The sequence below is a fragment of the Gorilla gorilla genome, chromosome 6 (assembly GCF_029281585.2).
Source record: "Gorilla gorilla gorilla isolate KB3781 chromosome 6, NHGRI_mGorGor1-v2.1_pri, whole genome shotgun sequence".
In the NCBI taxonomy this organism is placed as follows: Eukaryota; Metazoa; Chordata; class Mammalia; order Primates; family Hominidae; genus Gorilla; species Gorilla gorilla.
In genome coordinates this window covers 169,002,983-169,027,234 of record NC_073230.2, presented here as the reverse complement: position 1 = coordinate 169,027,234, position 24,252 = coordinate 169,002,983, and the positions used below count along the sequence as shown (strand labels likewise).

The following is a 24,252-nucleotide window of genomic DNA, read 5'->3' as shown; positions in this document are numbered from 1 at the left end:
TTGCAATTAGGAGTATTTTACATTTAATTTATAATCTTAGTAGAGGAAAAGTTCTGATGTGATTTTAAAAACAGAATCCCTTCTCGCCTTACTTACTTGGTACTTTAACCATTACAAATTTATTCAGGAAAACTAAAATTATTTAAAGAAGAGACATCTAGTTCTAGAGTAATCTGGCACATTCATAAGTGAAAAAAATTAGAAATCACTTGATACATCTACAATACACAAATACACGTATAAACATTGTATTTTAATAATACTCTTTGTCACTTCAATTTAAATCATTCCATTATGAAAATTTCTTAATTGAAGGGAGACTATTTCTTCAAAACTCTAAATTAAACAGAGCTTTATCAATTAAGTTTACAGCAATATAGCCTTTAGAAATACATATTTCTTCATTTTATAATAATACTTCCCCTTTAAAAATTTGCCACGGTTTGTCACAGATTTAAAATACAAGGCACCTAATGCTATAAAAGAATAATACAGTAAATGTAGTGTAAGTGAACCAGATATTTTCTCAAATACTTATTCTTTTTAAAGTCCCATGAAATTTGCACAAACATGCTTGTTGCATAAATTAAACATTTTTTGCGTAGTTAATTTGCAATATTCTACAAAACCCAAAAATATAATCCACACTTATTACAGGTAGCTTATTTTAGCATTTTACCTGTCAGAAATACTGGTCTATGAACACTTAAGTGATTTCTTGAAAACATTTTCATAATATATTCCAGCATTTAACATGTGAAAATAAAGTCCCAGAACATTAGGATTTATTCCTTGATTATTCAAATGATTTCAACAGCTGAATTCCTTGAGATGTGTAAGGCAGGTTGGTCCTTTGGATGGACTGTAGACTGAAACTTCCTATAACTGTAGTGATATGTACACAGCTACATAGCAAAGTGCTTCATTATGAAAATGAAGAAAACCGGTATGAGAAAAATATATTTTAGAGTTTCAAAGAACTGAAACTGTTATTTTTCAGACTAGGCACTGAAACATTTTTTCTACAAAAACTTGCCAGAGATTGTCTCTTCGCTGTATAGTTCCATTATCAAGCTAAAAACAGAAACCACAGAAATGTGATTAGATTATAATTTCACAGTTTTAGTTTTCTATAGTTTACATTTTAAAAAGCAAATTATCTTAAAATTGAAATACCTATTTTCACTGTATACATACTTAATAACTGGATACTCAAATTTGGAGTACTAAGAACTTATGAATGTGACTTCTATAGCAATGTCAAAAGCTGACATCAACACTAAAGACTGTGTATTAGCAGTTAGTTGTACTCCTGGTATATTCCAACATTACTCCTGCAAAGACAAAGACACCTGCCCAGTCTATTCTACTCTATTGCAATCCATCCTCTCTAGTCTTCACTCTCTTCTTTACACAGCTCTCACTTCTAAAAATACTGAAACCTTGCTGGATATGGGTAGGTTTAAGTGTGAGTATGAGAACAATGCACAGCATACCCAAGAAAAATAATGCATAAATTACAGCATTAAAAAGCTTTCAAGAATACAAAGTCCTCACTTAATGTCATAGGTTCTAGGAAACTGACTTTAGGTCCCCGAATAACATTTTTTCGTTCAGTGTTGTTATGTTATAATGTTGATGCAAAAAAAAAAGTTTTGCTGTAATTTTGCATAAAGTCACAGTTTATAAGAACCTACTGATGATGTTAAGTGAGGACTTACTGTAATTGTGTTTACGTTTTTTTAAATTTAAAGATGGCACATAAACATATATTTAGTTCCACTTGTTCTCCAAAACCTCACTAAAAAGGAAACAAAGGGTTAAAAAAATATATTTTTTAACAGAAATAAGGTCTCACTATGTTGCCCAGGCTAGTCTCAAACTCCTGAGCTCAAGTGATCCTCCCTCCTTGGCCTCCCAAAATGCTAGGATTACAGGCATGAGTTATTATGCCCAGCCTGGAATTTTTTTCTTAAAAGGAATAAACCACATGGACAAAAAGAAAAGTAGAGAGATGAGAAAATAACAGCCAACTCTTGGTTAGCAATGGAAAAACAGGACCAGATATCTCTGTAAGGAGGGGTGAAGAAACAACTAAAAACAAGAAGACTGGTATAATGCCTATAGAAAAAGCAGACAGACACTCAGATGCCCTCTCTTACTTTTCACAGTTGGCCAAGTGCCTTTTCTCTATCCCAGGAGAAGACTTTAAGGTTTACTCTCCAAAAAGGGTAGTAACAGAGAATCTCTGGATAAGGGAAATACCAGGACGAATCCTACATAGCTCAGTTATAAGTAACAATTTTTTAGTGACAACAATATAAACACTGACTACAGATCTATCCAAAATTATGCAATAACTATACAGGGATGATGAGGAGGCCGAACTGATATGGAGACAGGAGGCATATGAGGTGGGAGCAGAGGAGGAGTAAACTTGAAAATAATCTGTCCTCATTGATCTTAGTGGGAAAGTCAGCTGAAGATGCCTAAAACTGAGAACTCATGAAACACAAGTCATAAACGTGATACTTAGGGAGACAAGAAGGAAAATACCAAAAGAATCAGCTAAGAGTTTAATTTCCTCAGAGTGGGAAGAAAATGAAAGCAGGATGAGCAGGGCAGGGAAGGGCAGGGGTAACTGCCTTGTACAAAAAGTCTTGGAGAACTAGAGCTCAAACCATGTGCAGGTATAAACTAGATTTAAAAACAGCACACTAAAGAAAAACAGAAAACCAGGACCATTAGCTGTAGGTTAGAAGCAAGTTTACCATGAGGATAACGAAACTTAATCTTCAAGCCTAATATAAGTGTTAACAACTGACAGGAGTTGTACAATGTTCTAGATAGGGAGGGAAAACTCAGTAGCAATCAAGAAACATTTCAATATAAATTGTCTAAAGATGTCTTAGAAAAACTAGAAAAATTCTAGTAGTTTATTGTGATCTTTCATTCTAAATAACCACTTTTGTACCTGCAAAATCTGTATGTTACATTTAATTCAAGCTTTCATTCAGCAAAATATTAAATGTCATGTACTCTATCATCGAAGACATATAAAAGACACTATTTCTTAAAATGTAAAAAATGGAAAAATATTCCAGAAGCATTGTTAAATGACAAAGCAATGTCAGAGAATGAGGATAAACACTGTGCCAGTTATGTAAAACACACACATAAAGACTAGTATTTTCCAACCAGTATATTGTACCCCAGGATATTACATTTTTCTTTTATCATCAGAGAAAAAATATTTTTCTAAAGCATATTATTAAATAAAATGACCCTTAGCATGAATAAAAATGAGTTAAAACTTTCTGATCATTTGAGTCAGACACTATTATACATACTTTATATTTACCAAGTATTTACTATTTTAACACCCTCATAAGGGAGGTTCTACTGTAATCCCATTTCACAAATAAGAAAGCCGAAGCATCAAGAGATTAAGAACCTTGCATAGGGCCACACAGCTAGTATGTGGAGAAGACGGAACTGGAGTCCAGGCTTTAGCCCCTTTAGCCTCTAAGGCTGTATTGCCTCTCAAACAACTAATTATAGAAAATCAACCCTTTGAATATGACACAGATAAGAACCTTATTCAATACTAAACCCAGCTCACATACAAACCTGGGCTACAGACAACAAACAGCTAACTAGCTCCATCCTCCTGAGAAACACTGTGCATAGAGATGAGACTCTCACACTGTTCGCTGTCTTCTGGAACTCTTAAGAAAAAAAAAAGCAATAATTAAGGAAAGCTTTAGAGCTGAAAAGGAACCTCAAACTTTATTTATTCCATTGGCTGAAGCTATGTGGACAGGAAGCAAGTCAGTGTCAGAACCAACACTAGGATAAAATTTCCCAAGAACTTGTCCCAAGTTAGCGTTTTTTGTTTTTGTTTTTTAAATAAGAGATAGGGTCTCACTTTTTGTTTTTTAAATAAAAGACAGGGTATCACTTTGTCACCCAGGCTAAAGTGTAGTGGTGCTATTATAGTTCACTGCAGCTTTGAATTCCTGGGCTCAAGTGATCCTCCTACCTCAGCCTCCCAAGTAGCTTGGGACTACAGGTATATGCCATTGTGTCTGGGTAATTTTTTTTAAATTTTCTTAGAGACAGGGTCTTGATATGTTGCCCAGGCTGGTCTTGAGCTCCAGAGTCACTGGAACCAAGTTCTTTTTATAGCAAAATGTAAAAAGCTTTCATTCTTAAAAAGAAAGAAATTGGAAAGAAAAACTGAGGAAATACTATTCTATCATGAATTATGTTCAAACCAATAAAAGTTTTCTATATTTAAGTTTGTTACAGCAAAACAGTAAACGTTTTGGTATTACCTGTGAATCATATTTTTTTTAAAAAAATGTAGATACTAGGCAGGCAAATCACTTGTGGTCGGGAATTCAAGGCCAGCCTGGCCAACACGGTGAAACCTGCCTCTATTAAAAATACAAAAATTAGCTGGGCATGGTGGTGCACGCCTGTAATCCCAGCTACTCAAGAGGCTGAGGCAGGAGAATCACTTGAACCCAGGAGGCAGAGGTTGCAGTGAGCTGAGATCGTGCCATTGCACTCCAGGCTGGGCTACAGAGCAAGACTCTGTCAAGAAAGAGAAAAAAAGAAGAAAGAGAAGAAAGAAAGAGGGAAAGAAAAGGAAAGAAAAAGAGAGAGAAAGAAAAAGAAAGAAAGAAAGAAAGAGAAAGAATCTTATTACCCAAAAGATCTAAACAAATTATTTTCATCTGCCGTAACATATAAGTTATCATCTTTCAATAATTCCTCACAAAAATCTCTAAAAGCTAGGCCAGCATGATGCAATTCTCAGTTATCTAGCAAACACTATTTTTAAAAATGTGTATTGGGACTAAACGTACCTCTGAATTCGATGTTTTCTGCATATAAAAGCAAATATTCTTCTGATTCCCACCATCACAGGATCCCAATTATTATAATGGCATAGGAGAGTTACAATAAAAAATGAAAAAAATACAGGGATAGCTCCTGCAAAAAATAACCAAGAAAACTGCACCTAAAAATAAAAGATAGAGGAAAAAACACACCCACAATTATCATTAAGGCAATTTTCCCCTTCAGTGTAAGTTTTCTATTTGTGAAAACTAGCAGGAATAAGAACAATGGGAAGACAAAATTAAACACTGACAATGTATTAAGTGTATTATTATTAAATAAGAATTCAAGACTTCAACTTACTATTCCATGTACCTAAATTACCAACAACAATAGTTCTTGCTTGGAAAATAGGCTAAAGGAAAGCCAAGAAAGCATACTTTCCATTTATAGGCATTGTACACTTAGAGTAGAGATATACAGTATGAAACTTTGCTCCTGCACACCATGTTGCTCATTTCTTCTTCACTGTTTGCTGCCTAGTCTCAAGTGGGTCTCTCTCCCTCAGTTTCTGAAGTCATCTTCAAAAAATGTATATTTTCATAAAAAGTTACAGTTGTAGTATGCTGTGTATGCTACAGTCCTTATGACAGTACCAAAAACAAATTAAGTGCAAATTTGACACTCAAAACTCGCTTATCTAGTAATAAATGAAAAAAGCTCAAAATGAAATAATGACCAAATAAAATAAAGAAAAAAATAGAAATATTTTTACTAAGGAATGTTAGCCAGAGAAGACAAGCAACAAGACAAGCCTCATCAGTGATGTCAACAAGTCTGATCCTCCAATCCATCATTTATCAGGGTTGTCAAGAAAATAAAAAATATCTGTAAGTAGGGTGGAGGTATTAAAATCAAAAAGAAAAAAATAAGAAAAACAAATATATAAATAAAAAGAAAATAAAAAATAATGAGATGCCATCCAAAACAAAACTCATTCTTCCCTTTCACTGGTTCACTTTTACCATCTAGACTCAGCTAAAGATCAGAAACGATTGTCAAAGAAGCCTACACTGATCAACCACTGAGACTTAAGTGTAACACACAGGAGGTTTGCTTTAAAAATAATGATGAAAATAGTAACTTCTATCTATAAAATAGGGAAGGAAAACTGTGTTTGCCCTCTTTGAGAATTAAAAAAAAAAAAAAAAAGGGCATGGAGTCATAGGTAAGACTCCCTCTGGTGGAAAACATATACTATTCCATTTCATAGCACCATTAGTCAGAGTAAACGAGTTTTGTGAGCATAATGTCTTTTATGAGGGAACTCACAATGCATAACACAAGAATAATAACTGACAATTTTTAACATGCATGCCCTATTTCTATGGTATTCATATACAATGACTGAGTCAGCCTAAGAACACCCCGGAAAGAATAGTCATTAAACTGAAAAGCCTTCATTTAGTTATGAAATTACCAATATATTTTAACATATTCCTGGAATATTTGCCAGAATGACTAATAATCAGGAAAAACCATGCTGCATTTAAATTATCCAAGATCAGAAAAGGTATTAAGAAGTTATAAATAATGCGATTAAAAATGTAGATATAGTTGATAGAATTATTTTATGAATATTCAACTAAAAACCTTATTTCATAACTGAATCAAAGCAAACTTAATAAAGATAGATAAAGCCCTAGAAGACTTTAGAAGGCAAGTTCACTTTCCACAATGTAGCTGTTTATATGTTGTCTCATAATAAAAAACTTCTAATTTGATTTCCAACAAGCTAAGACAAAAGAAATGAAGCCATTTATTACAACAAAGAAAATTACTTATGTAAACAAAAATTTTTTTTCTAATTCCTTAATATATCTGAATATCAAATAGAATATGATCAAGGATGCTTTCTATTATATAAAATGATTATAAATAGATTTAAATAACCAATTTGTTTCAAGCACAATGTTAATAAATGCTAACATTTCAGAAGCTATATATAAATACAGTTAGCTAATTAAACCTAAAAACCCTAGAAAAGTAGATTTCTCTTATCATGTTTGTGTTACAGTTCTGGACACACACTGCTGCTTTTTCCAGATGGAATCTCCCTAGCCTCAATCCTGACACCAACACACAGCCTGCTCCTTTAACTGACTGCCCAGTTCTAGATATGAAGACAATCAAGAACACCAAATCTTTTCTTGATTGTCTTCATATCCAGAACTGGGCAATCAGTTAAAGTTTGGTTATGTTTTTATAATTAATTGCATGTGCATACATTTCCCCATTTTGTCTTTACCCTAAAATACTTTATTAAACAAATTATAACCATTATTGTTTGTAATGATAATTATGAAATGACTAATCATTTAATACAATTAGGTCCCCTGTGACTATTTTCTTAAAAATTCCTGAACATTAAGCTGCAATTTTTTTCAATCTACGAAAGCTTTTGTTTTTAAAATATCAGTACAATAAAGATGATTTACACAGTAGTCTACCAAAATCCTCTAACAAGTAGCACCTTCCCAGTTTCACAACCAGTTTGGTTCATATTCAGGATTATGACCTGAAGATGAAGAAGGGCCTAGATATTACTTAAATCTATAAAAGAATGATGTGTAATAATGTGCAATGTTAGTGTTATATAGAATATCCACATTCTTTGAAAATGCAAGTTATGTAAGATAATTAATTCTCAATTAAGGAAAGAATCTCAGTTCTTTAACCATGACAAATAAGAATTTACTGACCATAAAACAAAGTTAAATATCAGTAAAGAATTATTTTATAAATAAAGAGGATATACAGCACTAAGCATATTTTGCTTTTATCTTTTTTTTTTTTTTTTTTGAGATGGAGTCTTGTTCTGTTGCCCAGGCTGGAGCGCAGTGGCATGATCTTGGCTCACTGCAACCTCCGCCTCCCGGGTTCAAGTGATTCTCCTGCCTCAGCCTCCCAAGTAGCTGGGATTACATGTGCCTGCCATCACACCCAGCTAATTTTTGTATTATTAGTAGAGACGGGGTTTCACCACGCTGGCCAGGCTGGTCTCGAACTCCTAACCTCAAGTGATCTGCCTGCCTCGGCCTCCCAAGTGCTGGGATTACAGGCGTGAGCCACTGTGCCTGGCTAAGACCTAGAGAAAAATAGGTTTAAAATTTTGATTATTGCTTGTACACATTATAAGCCTTTGGGCCTTGAAGTATTTCCCTCTTCAAATTATATTAGACTAAAATACACATACACACACACACACACACACACACACACACACACACATACACTTCTGTGACTTAGTAGTTGCAGTTAAAAGTTAAATGCCTACATATACTGAACTGTGTGATAAATGGCTATGCTCCATCTTTCAGTGCTGGGCAACAGCATACCTCTGTTCTTCCTGCTACACTCAGGAGCACTGAATAAACTCTTCCCTTCTAGGCTGCTGGCAGCAACATCCCAGATTCTCTTTTCTGTGGTGTTAGCATTGCCAATATTTATCACGAGAATCCCGACATCCATACTAGGCCTTCAGAGAAAAGGGATGGGATACCCACTCTGCTGAGTCCAGAGAGAGATGGCTAACTTTTACTGCAAACAGCATGATTCCTGTGCTGCTCATTCAGCACAGTGTGAAGGAGCCTGTGACAGGGTTTATCGCAGAAACTAAAATGCTTGTATGATAAAATGTGACTTACCAAAGAACATCTGGAACAGAATCAGCTCAAAAACTGGAGAACTACATATGAAAATGATGCCCTTAACTTAGAAATTTAGGGAAAAAATGGAAAAGCTAAAAATGGAAATTATCTATTTCTTCGGTACTTTCTATATTTCTATGTAGTAAAGCACCTTGGGAGAGAAAGCATCAAGTATTATTTATGTTTGTATCCTTATAATTTAATCACATCTCAACTTTCATTAGGTTTGTTTTAATAACACACCTAAAATATCTATGAATAATAAATAGTTTCCTTACCTTTTGCATACACATGTCAGCTATTATGGACAGAGGTATCGTAAGGCTTAGTGCAAGTGTGCCTATCAATGATGAGGTAAGAAAGCAGCCCCTAAAAAAAAGAAAATATACATTTCTATATTTAAAAAAATTAAACAACCAAAGAAAAACACTGAACAAAGACTTTCTATCCTATAATATAGGCCTGTGAGATCAGGAGCAAAGATAAGAGGCTAGGATGGATTGAAACATAAAATATAATAAAGTTATTAAGATGATTCTCAAAGTTTTTCTTCAAATATTAAAAATACAAATATATAAGTATAAAAAGCTCAAAATATTTTATGCTATTTTCAAGATCTGTTTGCAGATATTATTCAACTTTGGGTGTATAGCTTATATTTCATTAATTTTTTTAAAAAACTGTTGAACAGTTATTACAGTTTTGTGATGATTTGTAGATAACAAAGAAAACAGCATTATTAACATTGCAGGACAATACTTCACACATAGACTTTAAGGAAGTGATAAGCCAACATGTGATTCTGTCACCAGGCAAAAATATCTCACCTTCATGAACACTAAAATCATGTGTTACTCTTTTGATTTGGCTTGGCATAAAAAAAGAAAGACTTGAATATTCTTAAAAAATATTTTCTTGTTGTTTTCCATTTTTCTAACAATTGTCCTAACCAAAAGCTAAGTAAGCTCTTTATTTTCACCTTGAATTATCAATGTGGGTATGAAATTTTGAAATATCTATCTGCATACAATTTTGTTGAATTGAAAGAAAATATTACACCCAATGGAGACAGATGAGCCATTTATAAAGACTGATAATTTGGGCATATAAGGAGAAAATGAATTATAAGCCAAGATAAAACCATAATGTATATCGTTAGGACTACAGATCCATGGAAGTTATAGGCAAGTAAAATCTAGCTCAGTATATGTCAGAATTAATAATGCTGTCCTGCAATAAAAGGGGCTATCTCTCAATAAAGTGTCACTAGAAGTAATGAACAGAGGCTGAACAACGAGTCCTTATTGATGAGGTAAAGGAAACAAGTACTTGTGGTTCCCACTACTTAGCTGCTCTGTGAAAAGAGCATTCGGGGTCAAATACAGCATATGTTCTTGGATGTTTATCATGCAGAGTACTATAATAAAAAACCTGGGAGGTAGAATTATAAAGGCTGTTTGACTTAATCCAGCTGTTAAGGTGGATCCAATTTAGCTAAAGGCTAAAGCCTTTTGTCATCTGTTAATAGTTAAGGTTAAAAAAATCGAGTATCTAAAATGTACATAACTAAAGATGAAAAAATTAATGAGCAAATGGATTATGATTTTAAAGAATTTTAGATCAGCAAAGGAGTTTAGATAAGAACATAAATTACTACAATACAAAGTAAATCTTTAAGTATTACACAAAAGAGAGTGATATGGGGGATACCAAGAAAATAGGTATTTCTTAACTGGGCAGGGAGACACAGCACTATAGGCAGAGCATTAAGGAAGACTCCACAAAAAAGTCTATTTCTGTTGCAGTCTTTTGCAAGGGAAAACTAGTTAACAGTTTCAATGGGTATGTAATAAAATTCATTTTATTCACTTATGTTTTATTCATTCTATTCATTTCAAATTTCTATTAAATAAAAATAGGACTAAGTATAAAGCTCTGTTATTTGAAAGGTCTCTCAAACTCCATACATGATACTGTCTTCAAACTATTTTAAGTTTATTATCGCATATCAGTATATTGGATATACAGCATATCAAAGTATGTTAACATCTCAAATCAATCACAGTTTAAGGTTTACATATCTGGCTCACCCATAGGAAAGGTCCTGAAAATAAATAAAACAAAAACACCTATGAACAAGCAAACAGATATTCCAAAGCCTCTTAAATAAGCACCATCTCCTGGATTCTCAACTAGAACTCATGCACTCATACTTGGCATACATACCTCATATGTTTGGATATCCATTAGATAATGACTACTTTCATTTGCATAATACTCCACTTTCTAAAACATTTTTACAGATTTACACCATTCATATTCATTCTTTCCTTCAACAAGTATTTATTGAGCTCCTTCTGTGGACAAGGTACTACTCTAGAATGGGCACACAGAAGTTAAAAAACAAAGTCCCTGCTCTAGTGGAGTTAAAGTATTCAGTTGTATGTGTGTTGCAGAATGGGGTGCACAGGAAGGGCCACCAGCAAACAGACAAATATAAAAGCTTAAAATATCCAAAAATTAATCAACTGATAATAATTGGAGAATAAACAGTACATACCACAACCACAGGAACTCTGAGAGTACTGTTCCAATAAGGCCATTAATGATAATGCACATTAATACTACTTTATTGGGAAACTCGAAGTCCTCAAATCCAGTATAATGAAGTAAAAAGAAACCTGGCCATAAGAGCAGCAGATTAAACAAACCTACAAAACCTGAACATGTATAAAAGAGACAAGAGTTAAAATTGATTTATTTCTATTTTCCAAGCTTATTAACTCTAAAATCAAAATTAGATTTTGCACAAAAGCACTCTGGGAGGTTTCCTTAGCTAAAACTTCTGTTGGTTTGTTTTTAAGTCAGTCCTGTGAATAGCTCAACACCATTAAAAAAAAACTGTCTGAAGCAACTGGTGATCACTCAGTTCAACTATCCACATTGTATGGGAGCAACTACTATGGAATAAACCACTTAGGACAACTCAACAAGAAGGGTTGTTAACCTTAGCTACTGATAATATAGTGCCCTAGAACTTAAAAGAAATAACTGGTATGTATGTGTTTGTGTACTCAGCCTAAATTAATTTTGAGGAATTAGATGGTTTGCTCTCTGATTCAATTATTTATGTCCAAAACACTTGTGCTTTGCGAGCAATAATGGAAGAAGGTTCCAAAGGAGATAAAACTCTTGGTTCCTGCATTCCCGGACCTCTAACTAGTTAGTGAGAAAGTATGTACACACAAAGAGCTATTCAACGTATGAGCAAAGTACCACTGACTAGTTATTAAGGAAAGCCATCCCACATAGTGGTTAAGTGTGTGCTCGGCAGTCTGACTGCCTGGGTCCAATCCCAGCTCTATATATCACTCAATAGTAGTGCAAGCCTTATACCTCTTTAAGCCTCAGTTTTCCAATCTATAAGCATAAAATAACATTTAATAATATTTAATTAGGTTTCTGGGAAGATTAGACAAAACACATAAAATATAGCATAGTATCTGGCACATGGTAAGCACTTAATAAAAGTTAGCTAATATTATTATAGAAATTAAGTTTATATATGACTATATACATGTAAAAGTAAAGAATATAAAGAAAAAAGATTACAATTCTATAATAAATTTTGTTGTACTTCCTATACAGTTTATGTCACAAATTTGCTATATGATTTATGTAACTATACAGCTTTCTTAAAAGAAAATTAAATTACAGTAGATATATAATTGATACTTAACTATGTCACCTAAATAATAAACCAGTCATTAGGATGCCTAGTTAAATCTTAACAGGGCAGGAGCACCCACTCTCTGTCTGATGCTAAAGACTCACAGCCACCCCACTTCTGTGAAGGGGGGCAAATAAGTCTGCCTTTCCCAGCAAGTTCCCACCCTCCACTCCACCCCATCTTCTGCAGCTCATGACTAACTGATGGAGGCTTTACGAGGCCAGCCATCACGACTCAAGGCCCAGACATATTAGCTGCTCTCCCTCTGCTCCCCGCCTCAGTACCTGCAATGAATTGGGCCAAACCTCAGTTATACTTGTGCGCCACACGGTTCTTTCCCCTTCTCTATCTTGCTTCCTTCACTGCAAGTTTTTCCTTCAGTGAACTCCCCACAAAAAATCACCCACACAAATTCCACATCTCATATCCTGTTTTAGGGAGCCCAACTATTATGGTTTGGCTCTGTGTCCCCACCCAAATCTCATCTTGACTTGTAATCCCCACGTGTCAGGGAGGGACCTGGTGGGAAGTGACTGGATCATGGGGGTGGTTTCCCCCATGCTGTTCCCATCATAGTGAGTTCTTACAAGATTTGATGGTTTTAAAGTGTTTGGCAGTTCCCTCTTCTCAAGTTCTCTCTCTCTTGCCAGTGTGTAAAACATGCCTTGCTTCCCCTTCACCTTACGTCATGATTGTAAGTTTCCTGAGGCCTCCCCAGCCATGCAGAACTGTGAGTCAATTAAACCTCTTTTGTTTATAAATTACCCAGTCTCAGGTAGTTCTTTATAGCAGTGTGAAAACAGACTAATACACCAACTTACATCTATTGATTAAAAAAACAACAACAAAAGAACACATATACAGCAAGGACACATGACCTAAAATGCTTAAATAACATTACAAAGTTGTTTTAATGAAACACCAAAATGTGGCATTACCAAGATCTAAATCTATTTTCTAGTCCCTGAAGTGCTGAGTCTATGAAATCCCACATAAATTAACATCCTTTGACCTAGAGACAAAAGTCCCAATGACCCCACCTATTCCCTCGACTGCCCAGAATCTGGCGCCACATGCCTTTCTGTTCTTCTTCCACAAAGCGAAGTTCCAGCACAATCATTCAGATCTACTCACTGCTCCCTGTTAAGCCTCTGCTCACACTCCCTTGCCTGAAGAGCCCCCAACATCCCAATCCTAACTTCTCCAAATCCTGTCTATTCTAAAGCCCAGGGCAGATCAATATTGCTTTACATATCACATCACATATGAACAGGACCAACACAAGCCACATGTCTATATGCACTCTCCCTAATATGAGTAAATTAAGCAATTTTTCTTGCAAGTTGTCAATGTATAAATTTTTAAAAAGTACCACTGACCCAACCACCTACCTATAACACTAAAAAAAACTAGCATTTTATTCCATTCCAAATAAAATTTTCTATGACTCTCAAATAAAATATCATTAAAATTATCTTTTCTTTTTTAAGAGACAGCATCTTACTCTGTTACCCAGGCTAGAGTGCAGAGACACAATCATAGCTCACTGCAGACTCGAACTCCTGGACTCAAGTGATTCTCCTGCCTCAGCCTCTCATGCAGCTGGGATTACAAACACATGTAACCAAACCTGGCTATTATGCTATATTTCCTGAATTCTATATTTAAAAACAATTTAAGCAATCATTCAGCCTCATGGCTTTTCAAACATTTTATTTTTGTTAGTCTTTAGGTACAAGTATTTAATCTATTTTTAGTTTTAAAATAGTTTTAAAATAGTCTTTTTTAAAAAAAATTAAATAGAAATGCAGTCTCCCTATGTTGCCCAGGCTGATCTTGAATCCCTGGCTTCAAGCAGTCCTCCTGCCTCAGCTTCTCAAAGTGCTGGGATCACAGGCGTGAGCCACAATGCCCAGCCATAAGAAAAATCTTTACTATAAATTAAATTCTAATTCAAAATGCTCAACAAAGTAGAGCTGTTCCACAGGTGAAGCAGCAAAGGAGTCCAAGAACTAGACCCCTGCATGCAACTGTATTTCCTTCCAACCATCCCAGAAGCCTACCTATTCCCTAAATCACAGTTTAGAGGCCATTCATCTAGTCCAATTTCCTCATATTTCAGATGCCTATGAGATAAATAAAGTTACAACAGCTGGATTCCAGGTCTCCTGACTCCTTGTAAGCTGCACTTTGAACTCTTATCACGGAGCTTCTTTATCTATTTATATTCAGATATCTTTTGAAAGATTATCTTGTCAATGTGTTCTTCGTCCGCAGTCCTACAGATATCGCAAGTTCTTTCCTGAACTGATGTCAGGCAAAGGAAAATTTATAAACCATATCCAGAAACTATAATTGGGTAATTTGAGAATGAATCTATGTTATAAAAGTGTCTGTGTCTTAAAGATAAAATGCAAATGAAAAGCATTTAAATGGCCCACAATTTTTAATGTACATAAGTACATAGACTGCGACAGCATTAAACATATAATTCGGGGGCAGTCTCCCCAGTCCTTTGCTAACTATTCAAAAATGGCAAAACGTAAAATACAGCAGGTAAACTCTCACATGCTTATAAGAGCATAAATCTGTCCTATCAGTGAGATAAATATCTGACTTGCAGTCTGAAGACATCAATTTGAAAAAAGTGTTAGGAGTTTCTTTCTGTCTCACACTGAGGAGATGGGCACTCCCTCATAGGTGCACAACTATGCAGGATAAAGTAAGGAAAACATTGGGACTGGCCTTCATAATCTTTAAATGGTTTTAAAGAATCATACGGAAGAAAAAAAAAGGCTTCCCTATTCCCTCCAAAAAACAAAAGCAAAACCCTGTGTTAATCATTTAGAGTAAATAGCCTCCCAAGTTACATATATTCTTACCAAAGAACATTGGAATATCCAACTTGTCTTCTCTATCTACTTTTCTCTTAATCATAACAATATAGACAGCATAGAGCATGGCTCCAGCAAGAGACCAAATGGAACCTGTAAAAATGGACGTGATTTAAAGCAATCACTCATTAGCTCATTCAATATACGCTTAAAATCCAATAATGTGTCAGATAATATTGCAAGAATATACAAAAGTGAAAAGATATATAATGATATAAACCACCTTTATATTGATATAAAGATATATAATGAAAAGGTATAGCCTACCCCATCCAAGTCTTCTAGGAGTACAGGAAGGAGTTTAATGTGTTAACAAATAAATGCAAAAGCATTCACCTCAATGATCCGACCAAAACCTATACATATTATAATAATACAACTCGAAAGTAACACTTTGTTTTTAATTTAGAAATGCATGTTTCTTATTTTACCCTACACAAACAATCTTGACACCTGGCATTTTCCAACTTAACAAATGTTTTTTTCCATCACTAAGCTGTTGCTTGTATTGTCTTCCTTACCCCCATATACCATTCTTAATATGTATTGCACTACCACTCCCATCTTAAAGGCTCTGTTAAAGTTCCATTTCTTCCACAAAGCATCCTCTCTCTAATCGGCTGTATTTCTGTCCTGTCTTCTGTTTTAGACAATACTTACTATTGTCAAGTATGGTATTAGTTTAATCCCTAGTAGCTTCATTTTATAAATCTCATATTGTTCCAAATCAAGAACTCCTTGAAAACTGCAAACACATAATTTATACTTTTTAATGTTCCGAAATAGCTAACATAATACAGATCTCACAGTACATGAATAATAAATACTGATTCTCTTTATTAACTCTCAAAAACATTTAAACTTTTCCAAACAGCTAAATAATGTTCTGCCAAGTGGTCATATTCAATACTTTAATCAATTATTCAAAAGATGAATGTTTTATTACATTTTTTTATTATTTTCAAACTTTTTTTAAAGCTAAGGAAAAGCCTGTCAACAAAATCTTGCATACACATGCACATACCAAATACATACATTGTTTTATATACACAAAGCTGCTCTGGGTGAGAAAGAGGTGAGGAGGTTCAAAGCACAGCTCACTGGGTAGTAGCTAGGAATAATTCAGAAAGCATTGTTCTATTCAATAAACCTCAAATATCTAAAGAAGTATTCAAAGAGAAATAATTAATCTAGGTTTATTTTTTATTATGAGGTCTCACTATGCTGCCCAGGCTGGTATTGAACTCCTGGCCTCAAGCGATCCTCCCACCTTGGCCTCCCAAAGCACTGGGATAACAGGCATGAGTCACCATGCTCAGCCCAGCTAGGTTCTGATTACTTTTGTTTTTGTTAAGTCTAAGCAATGGATCAAAATCTAAGTGTTCACCATAGCAGTAACTATGAATCAAGAATCAAGAGTAAATGACAATATTCGTGGGAAGATATGACAGCAACAGGAAATTTGTATAGCCTCAAAGTATCCCCCACAAGATGCTTATTACTTACAGTGGGAAATATTAGTAACTTTACACTGGAGTAGGGTGGTTAATTTTAACCACCTTAAAATTAACATTACCAGCAACAGGACAAATCAATATCATGTGCCTTTTGGTAGAATGCACTGATCAGGAAACAATATCACTTCCATTATATTCTTACCAAAAATGCACAACCTCAATTTAACCAAAGAAAATGTCAGACAAATGCAAATTGAGGAACATTCTACAAACCAACTAGGTGGTACCCTACAAAAGTGTCAAGGTGATAAAAGACAAGAAGACTGAGGAACACTTCTGCATTTAAAGGAAACTAAGGAAACACGACAATTAAATGCAATAAATGATCCTGGATCAGAAAAAGAACATTAGTAGAAAAAATGGCAAAATTTGAAAAGGCTTTATAGATAACAGTATCATAATCAACGTTAATTTCTGATTTTTATAACTGTATAATATTTATGTAAGTTGTTAACATTTGAAAAATCTGGGTGAAGGCTATGAGAATTCACTAAACTATTTACACATTTTTTTATGTTATTTCCAAAGGAAAAGTTCAAAAAAAAAACACCCTGCTAGTGCCTACCCTTCGTACGTTCATCTGTGCACATGAGCACGCACATGTAACTTTCTTGTTTACTCTAACAGAGAGAATCCAGAGTCAAGTACTTACCTATTGTATCTCTTCCAGCAGATTTTTCAGACCCTGACAGGTTTACCAGTACAACACCTCCAATGCTATGAGAATAACAGTCATTAATGATGAGCTAAAGAATTCTGAAAAGGCTAATCATAAAGATAAAAATTATTTATAAGTGATCAAGACTAATCTCAACTTTGGGTAAAACTATCAAATAATTTAGCAATTTCAATAATAATATCTAACAATATCAATATAATATAGTGTTATATTCGTATTAACTCATTTAATCCTCACAAAATGTACAATATTATACCTTATAAGGAAGTCTTATTACTGCCATTCCCATTTTACATGTGAAAGCTAATACACAAAGAGGTAAGGTAACTTGACCAAGATCACATAGCCGAGACTGAAATACAGGCAGTTTTACTCCAGAGTCCAGTGCTTTTATGTGCTATGCTATCCACTGTCTTTCAGTTAAGAATGAATTAACCAACTTGTCATCCCTTTCCAATCTTTCTTTTGGATTATACAAATATATCAAACCCATATAAATCCACCAATGGTACTACTCTTGCTTATTGGTAAAATCTAAATTAACAGTAAAACTAACCTTACGTGCTTAAACAATTTCACTGATCTCATGATTTTAGTGGATAAAAATAAGACTGAATTAAGGATGTAGAGATATCAGAGGTCATTCATAAACTCAATTGTTATTTTCTGGGCATCTAATATGGGCAAAGCACTGGGTTACAGAAGTGAACAATACAGATGTGTTTCCTGTCCTCAGGGAACTCTTTACATTGTCTATTTCTATGAATCTTATAAATTGTAACACGTTTTCAAGTAGATGAGATATTGCTAATTAAAAAAAAAAATTAGCCTAATTCTCTCACCCTGATGAGAAAGACCAGTGTGGCAGTGGGAGAGGAAGATGAAAGAAAATATGTATTCCCTTACGGAAAGATGTCATCAGAACTCAAGTGTAGTCCTTACACTAAATATGCAAACCCTTCAATTAAATCATCACAATTTTCTGTAATAATCACTGTTCATATTCAGATTCAGCTATTATTTATTGAGTATCCACAATATATTAGAAACCAGGGATTTTGTTTCCATTTAAATGATGATGATTATGATAATGGCTAAATATAGTGAGCACCTCCTGTTGTGTATCAGACATTGTTCCAAGCACTTTAGAACTTCTACTCATTTAATCCTCATAATAATCCTATGAGAGAAATCCTGTTATTATCCCCAATATACAGATGAGAAAATTGGCACAGAAATGTAAGGAACTTGTTCAAGATCTCAAAACTAGTAATGATGGAGATGGGATTGGATTCCAAGTTGTTTGGCTTGAGGCCACACTCTTGTCTCTCAATTGATGAAATGAGATTTCTTTGCTTAGATTCCCTTCAAGATTGTTGCTATGTAAAATTCTTTTTATAGCCTCAGAAATTGAATCTCTTAGTAAAATGCCAATTCAAAACAAAATATTAAACAATGTTTAATACGTAATTCTTAAGAACATATACTTACTCAAAAAATTTCTAAGTAACACTTTTTTTTAAAGGTACAGATAGTAAATATTTTAGGCTTCTGGGCCACATGGTATTGCAATTCAGCTCTGCCTCTGTAGTGCTAAAATGGCCATAGACAATTTGCAAATAGATGAGAGTGGCTGTGTTCTAATACAATCTGATTTACAAAACCAGCAGCTGACCCAACATAGTTTGCCAACCTCTGTTCGTCTACCTACTTTAAAGAGAAGAAGTAATGTACTCTGTCAAAATACTTACAAGTTCAATATTTTATATCCATTTCCTTCTTTATCAAGTCTTTATTAAGATACCACGAAGAAAAGTTATAAATTAGCACATATTTTAAATAAAGTTAAATAAAACCTCATTTACTTCTCCAATACAAACATATTTCCCTAATGCAAAAATTTGCTCGGCTTAAAACATTAGTAAACCATGTAAAAGAATAAATCCCTAGTGGCCATAAAGTCTAAATGATAAATTAGTTGGATCAACCAGCTGCCCATTGGAGCAACCAGCTGCCCATTGGAGCAATAGCCCAGTGGAGCTATTACCACTAAACTTTAAAACAAGGCTGCAAGGTAAAATAGATAATATCATTTTCTCAACTAGGAAACCCTTTCAGAGTTTAAGGAAACTGCCCCAGGGCAAACAGCAGAGCTCTTATTCAATCTCAGCTTTGATAACCAAGAAACACTACTCTCCATCAAATCATCCTGCTACCTTCTCTGATTTTGTTTCATAAAATAAGTTTTATTAAACCAACACATCTTTTTTCAATACTGTCTATGGGCAAAGCCCTATGCTAGGTCTTTGATGACACAAATATAAAACAAGGCTATGGCCTTCAAGGGTTTACAAACCAGTAGGGAAGACAAGACAAACATACACAAAGTTAAATTAAAATATTTAAGTATAGTTATCAGCAACACTCATATTATGCAGTAGTGCAAAACTGCCAAATGAATTATACAGAAAATAACTGAAACATCACCTGAGGCTTAGACAATTAGAGAAAACTGAATGTTAGCTTTCTAAGAGAAGTAGAAAAAGGAGAAATAAAAATCAAAACAAAGAGGGGAAATTGCCTTAAGAAAAAGAAATAGAAACTTGGGAGATTATGAGGATTAAGCTGCCACATTAAGTGTGAACGTCAGTCCAATACTTGATGAGTCTGCAGACACATGAATGGGAACCAAAGCAGCCTTGGGGTTTTCCCTCTGGTTACCCTACCCAGGAAGGTTTAGAAACCTAGTGCAGGATGCGACAGGGCTAAGTAGCATCATGTCCACTTAAAGCCTTCTTTTATCCACATCTTTCTTTGCTCTTACAATACAAACTACCCTGGTGCCACTATCAGAAATTGTAATATTGTATTTTTAAGCAGAGTAAACTAGCTATCACACTATATGCTTACCTTAAAATTACAGCTAATAGTTTAGAAAGGGTAAATCTATCTCCACTGTTACTTGGAAATACTGCAGCAAGGATTAAGGTAAAAAGTCCTATGAGGAGAAAAGAATTTAAAAATGGTACATGAGTTTAAATACTGTCAACATTTTTACTACCAACTTCATTGTTTAAATAAGCAAATTATATACCTACCTTTCAAATTATTTTTGTCACTCTTAACTAAGAAAATGACTGCAGTTAAGTAATGACTAGACTGAAATGTTTAAAGTTCATGCATAAAATAGCCTCCAAACTAAACCATGTTTATTTCAACAGTACAGATCAAGTACAGTCCTATTTATTTTAAACTAATAGGAAACTTAAATCTTATTCAGAGTAACATGCTGACTTCATCATAATCAAGCCTGTGTCCCTAAAGTTATTTTTATAGCTTTAAAAATACTTTTGTCTTCCAGATTTGAAAGGTGATTCAATCTTAAAAATAAAACACCTATCATAGGGCAAATTATAGTTCTGAAATAAGCAATTACATTTTAGCCAAAGGGTCTAGAAAAAGATCTCTGGAAAGGATGTGTGAAGGGAAAGGCAACTACAATACAAAAGGCCAGCCTATAAAACTGTAATATGTTGTTATATAAAAAATATTGTAAAGTATTTGAAGGAACATAAATAGCACAGGCTAAGGCATGAAACTACAGTCATGCTTAACAACAGGGATAAATACAGAGAAAATGTGTGTCGTTAGGCAATGTCATCCTTGTGCCACCATCATAGAGCATACTCACACAAACCTAAATGGTATAGCCTACTACACAGCTAGGCTATATGCTATAAGCCTATTGCTTGTAGGCTACCAACTTGTATGGCATTCTACTGTATTGAATACTGTAGGCAACTGTAACACAATGGTAAGTATTTGTGTATCCAAACATATTTAAACATAGAAAAGGTACAGTAAAAATACAGTATTATAATCTTATGGGACCACCATCATACATGCAGTCTGTTGTAGACTGAAACATCATATGCAGCACCTGACTGTATACAGATTAAAAGGCAGTTATAATAGACTAATGTATATTAGAACTAATGTAAGAAGCTATAACAAGATTAAAATGTTGTACATGTACACATATATATACCAGAAATACATACACTGATTTATAATGCTGATTTTTAAAGACAAATTTCTTACCGGAAGTTGAAGATAAAATATTAACTATAGCAACTTGTGTGTCTGAAAGTGCTTCTTGATATGACAAATTTGCCAAAAACCACTAAAGAAAAAGAAAACCAAAGTGAACCCTAATGAAAGACATGTTTACATCTGTCATTACAATTCAGAATTCCCTTTTTTGTTCTCCTCCTAAATACCGTTCTCACAAGATGTTTAAAAGCTGCTTTGTATTGAAAAAATCACAGGCTCCCAAAAAAGACAAACATTTATAATCAGACCTAAGACCATGCTACCCAATTGCCCTTAAAATTTAACAATAGTTGGTTAACAATTAGCATTCAGGTTTTTTATTTTATGAGTAAAATCAAGTATCAAATCAATTTAAAAATTTGCTTTATCTAGGCTGCGTGTAGTGGCTCATGCCTGTAATCCCAGTACTTTGGGAGGCTGAGGTGGGTGGATTGCTTGAGCCCAGAAAGACCAGCCTGGGCAACACAGTGAAACCCCATTTCTACAAAAAAAAAAAAATACAAAAATTAGCCAGGCATGGTAGTGCACACCTGTAATCCCAACTACTCAGGAGGCTTAGGTGGGAGGATTACTTGAGCCTGGGAGGTTGAGGCTGCAGTGAGGCATAACTGCCTCACTGCACTTCAGCCTAGGTGACAGAGAGACCATTTCTCAAAAAAAAAAAAAATTGCTTTATCTAAGTACTGCTGACACTCTGTTAAGTTTATCTAAATCATATTTAAATTTGAGAAAATTCTCCAACATTAGAATATATACAGATGAATACAGCATAATGAGAAATCTATTAAACCAGATGATGTGCATGGATATGGATGGACCTAGCTAGCTAGCTGGATTGAAAAATAAAAGGCTATATTCACTTTGGAAATTTAGAAATGTCCTATGAAAATGATAATTTATTGATTAATTGTGATTGCTTTTCTGAATCTCAGTTTGGAGACACAACCCAAAGAGTTCTCATAACTTTGGATACAGTGAAGGAAGTTTTCCAGCTATCAGGACTTTTTTTAAAAAATTCTTTCTTCTCTTCCACTTATCTAGGTTAGGATGGAGAATAAGAAATAATACTTTTTTTGATGAAGGTTGGCAGGATGTGTGTGTGTCCAAAGTTCAGTAATTTTCACTGATAATTCATCCATTTTTTTGTGGATAACACTTTTTTACTATCTGAAACAATGCTAATATGAATATCTTAATTCTAGTACACACCTGCCACCTGGTGCATAAGTACATGAGTGTCACCAAAGCATATACTAAGAGGTAGATTGCTGGGTCAAGCAAACTAAACTAATGGCTTGTTTTTGGTGTCTCTGTTACTTACACTGGTTGACTCGAAGAGTTATTCCACCAAATGACTTATCTCTATTAAGAGAAGGACATCTCTCGATCTCTCTCAGAGCTTGTGGCTGAGTAGTTTTACACTAGTATTTACATTGCAAAGAAGTAGTAGAGACGCATGATTGTAGAGCACTACCAGAACGCAGCAGATGGCTGAGAGCCTAGTAGTCTCCATTCAGTCCATACTGTACTCAAGGCTGAAGCCAGAATGAAACTGTGGCAACGTGGTTCTGATTCCATCTGCAATCCTTTGATTTCCTAGATAATTTCACATGCCTATCTAGATAGGTCTCGAACTCCTGACCTCAGGTAGTCGACCCACCTCAGCCTCCCACAGTGCTGAGATTACAGGCATGAGCCACCACGACCTGCTAGGAGTTCACGCTTTAGTTGGGGAAAACATACAATAAGCAAGCCAATTTTTAAAAAGAGAACTGCAATTAGAGTTAAATGCTACAAAGACAATCTCACAGGAAGATGGGATGTAGAATGATAAGGCTCTCAGAATAGTAAGAGAAACTATTGCTTCTTACGATGTTTGTCTTTCTTTGTATCAGTGCTCAGCTGAGTCTGCAGTGCTTCAGAGGCAGCTTTCATTTTATAAAAATCTATGATTTCTCCTTCCAGTTGTTTTTCTCTTCCTCAAGCTTCCTTATCTCCTCCTGTTGAATCATTTTAAGATGCTCGAATTTGTCCTGCAGCTGTGAAACCAATGTGCAGTTGTGACACCAAAGCAGTGTGGCTGAACACCCAAAAGAATATGCTTTTTTCTGATTATCAAACAAACCCAAATCATCACAGTAGAGCACGATCTTAATAACAATCTCAAAAACTCAGGAGTAAACACTCAGATATGGAATTTTTCTTTTCTTCTTTTTTCCTTTTATAAGATGGAGTCTCACTCTGTTGCCCAGGCTGGAGTGCACTGGTGCGATCTCAGCTCACTGCAACCTCCATCTCCCAGTTCAAGTGATTCTCCTGCCTCAGCCTCTTGAGTAGCTGGGACTACAGGCATGCACCACCACTACAGGCGTGTGCCACCACACCTGGCTAATTTTTGTATTTTTAGTAGAGATGGGGTTTTGCCATGTTGGCCAGGCTGGTCTCGAACTCCTGACCTCAGGTGATCCTCCCGCTTTGGCCTTCCAAAGACTTTTTTTTTTTTTTAAATATAGAGACAAGTTCTCAGTACATTGCCCAGGCTGGTCTCAAACTCCTAAGCTCAAGTGATCCTCCCACCTCAGCTTCCCAAAGTGCTGGGACTGACTGGATGCAGTGGCTCATGCTTGTAAACTCAGCACTTTGGGAGGCCAAGGTGGGAGGATCTCTTGAGCCCAGGAGTTCAAGACCAGACTGGGTGATATAACACAATAGTAAACTTCAACAGGAGAGAGAATCTGTAAACTTGACTATAGATCTTCTG

General features: G+C 34.9%; 1 protein-coding gene across 2 annotated transcripts; it reads right to left on the bottom strand.

The window, feature by feature from the left end:
• Positions 1-232: 232 nt before the first annotated feature.
• Positions 233-23,886, bottom strand: LOC129523934 (solute carrier family 35 member F5-like). 2 transcript variants are annotated; one of them, XM_063708887.1, is made up of 9 exons: positions 23,363-23,886; positions 20,289-20,376; positions 17,352-17,416; positions 15,171-15,275; positions 11,119-11,278; positions 8,837-8,927; positions 4,875-5,029; positions 3,631-3,728; positions 233-920 (listed from the first exon to the last, which is right to left on the bottom strand). In XM_063708887.1, exons 1-8 carry the CDS (start codon positions 23,424-23,426, stop codon positions 3,653-3,655), a joined length of 804 nt encoding a protein of 267 aa, XP_063564957.1. In that variant the 5' UTR covers positions 23,427-23,886; the 3' UTR covers positions 233-920; positions 3,631-3,652. The 2 variants fall into 2 exon arrangements, with proteins under 2 accessions (XP_063564957.1, XP_063564956.1); XM_063708886.1 differs by having other exon boundaries at positions 233-1,074; positions 23,363-23,885.
• Positions 23,887-24,252: the final 366 nt, after the last annotated feature.

What these genes read in the sequence shown, in the direction of transcription:
- LOC129523934 (XM_063708887.1), bottom strand. Translation starts at nt 23,426, where the DNA reads ATGAAAGCTGCCTCTGAAGCACTGCAGACTCAGCTGAGCACTGATACA. An exon ending in CTATTAGCTGTAATTTTAAG is followed by an intron (nt 17,417 to 20,288) that starts GTAAGCATATAG and finishes TTATTCTCATAG; the next exon opens with CATTGGAGGTGTTGTACTGG. An exon ending in CTGACATGTGTATGCAAAAG is followed by an intron (nt 5,030 to 8,836) that starts GTAAGGAAACTA and finishes TTTTATTTTTAG; the next exon opens with GTGCAGTTTTCTTGGTTATT.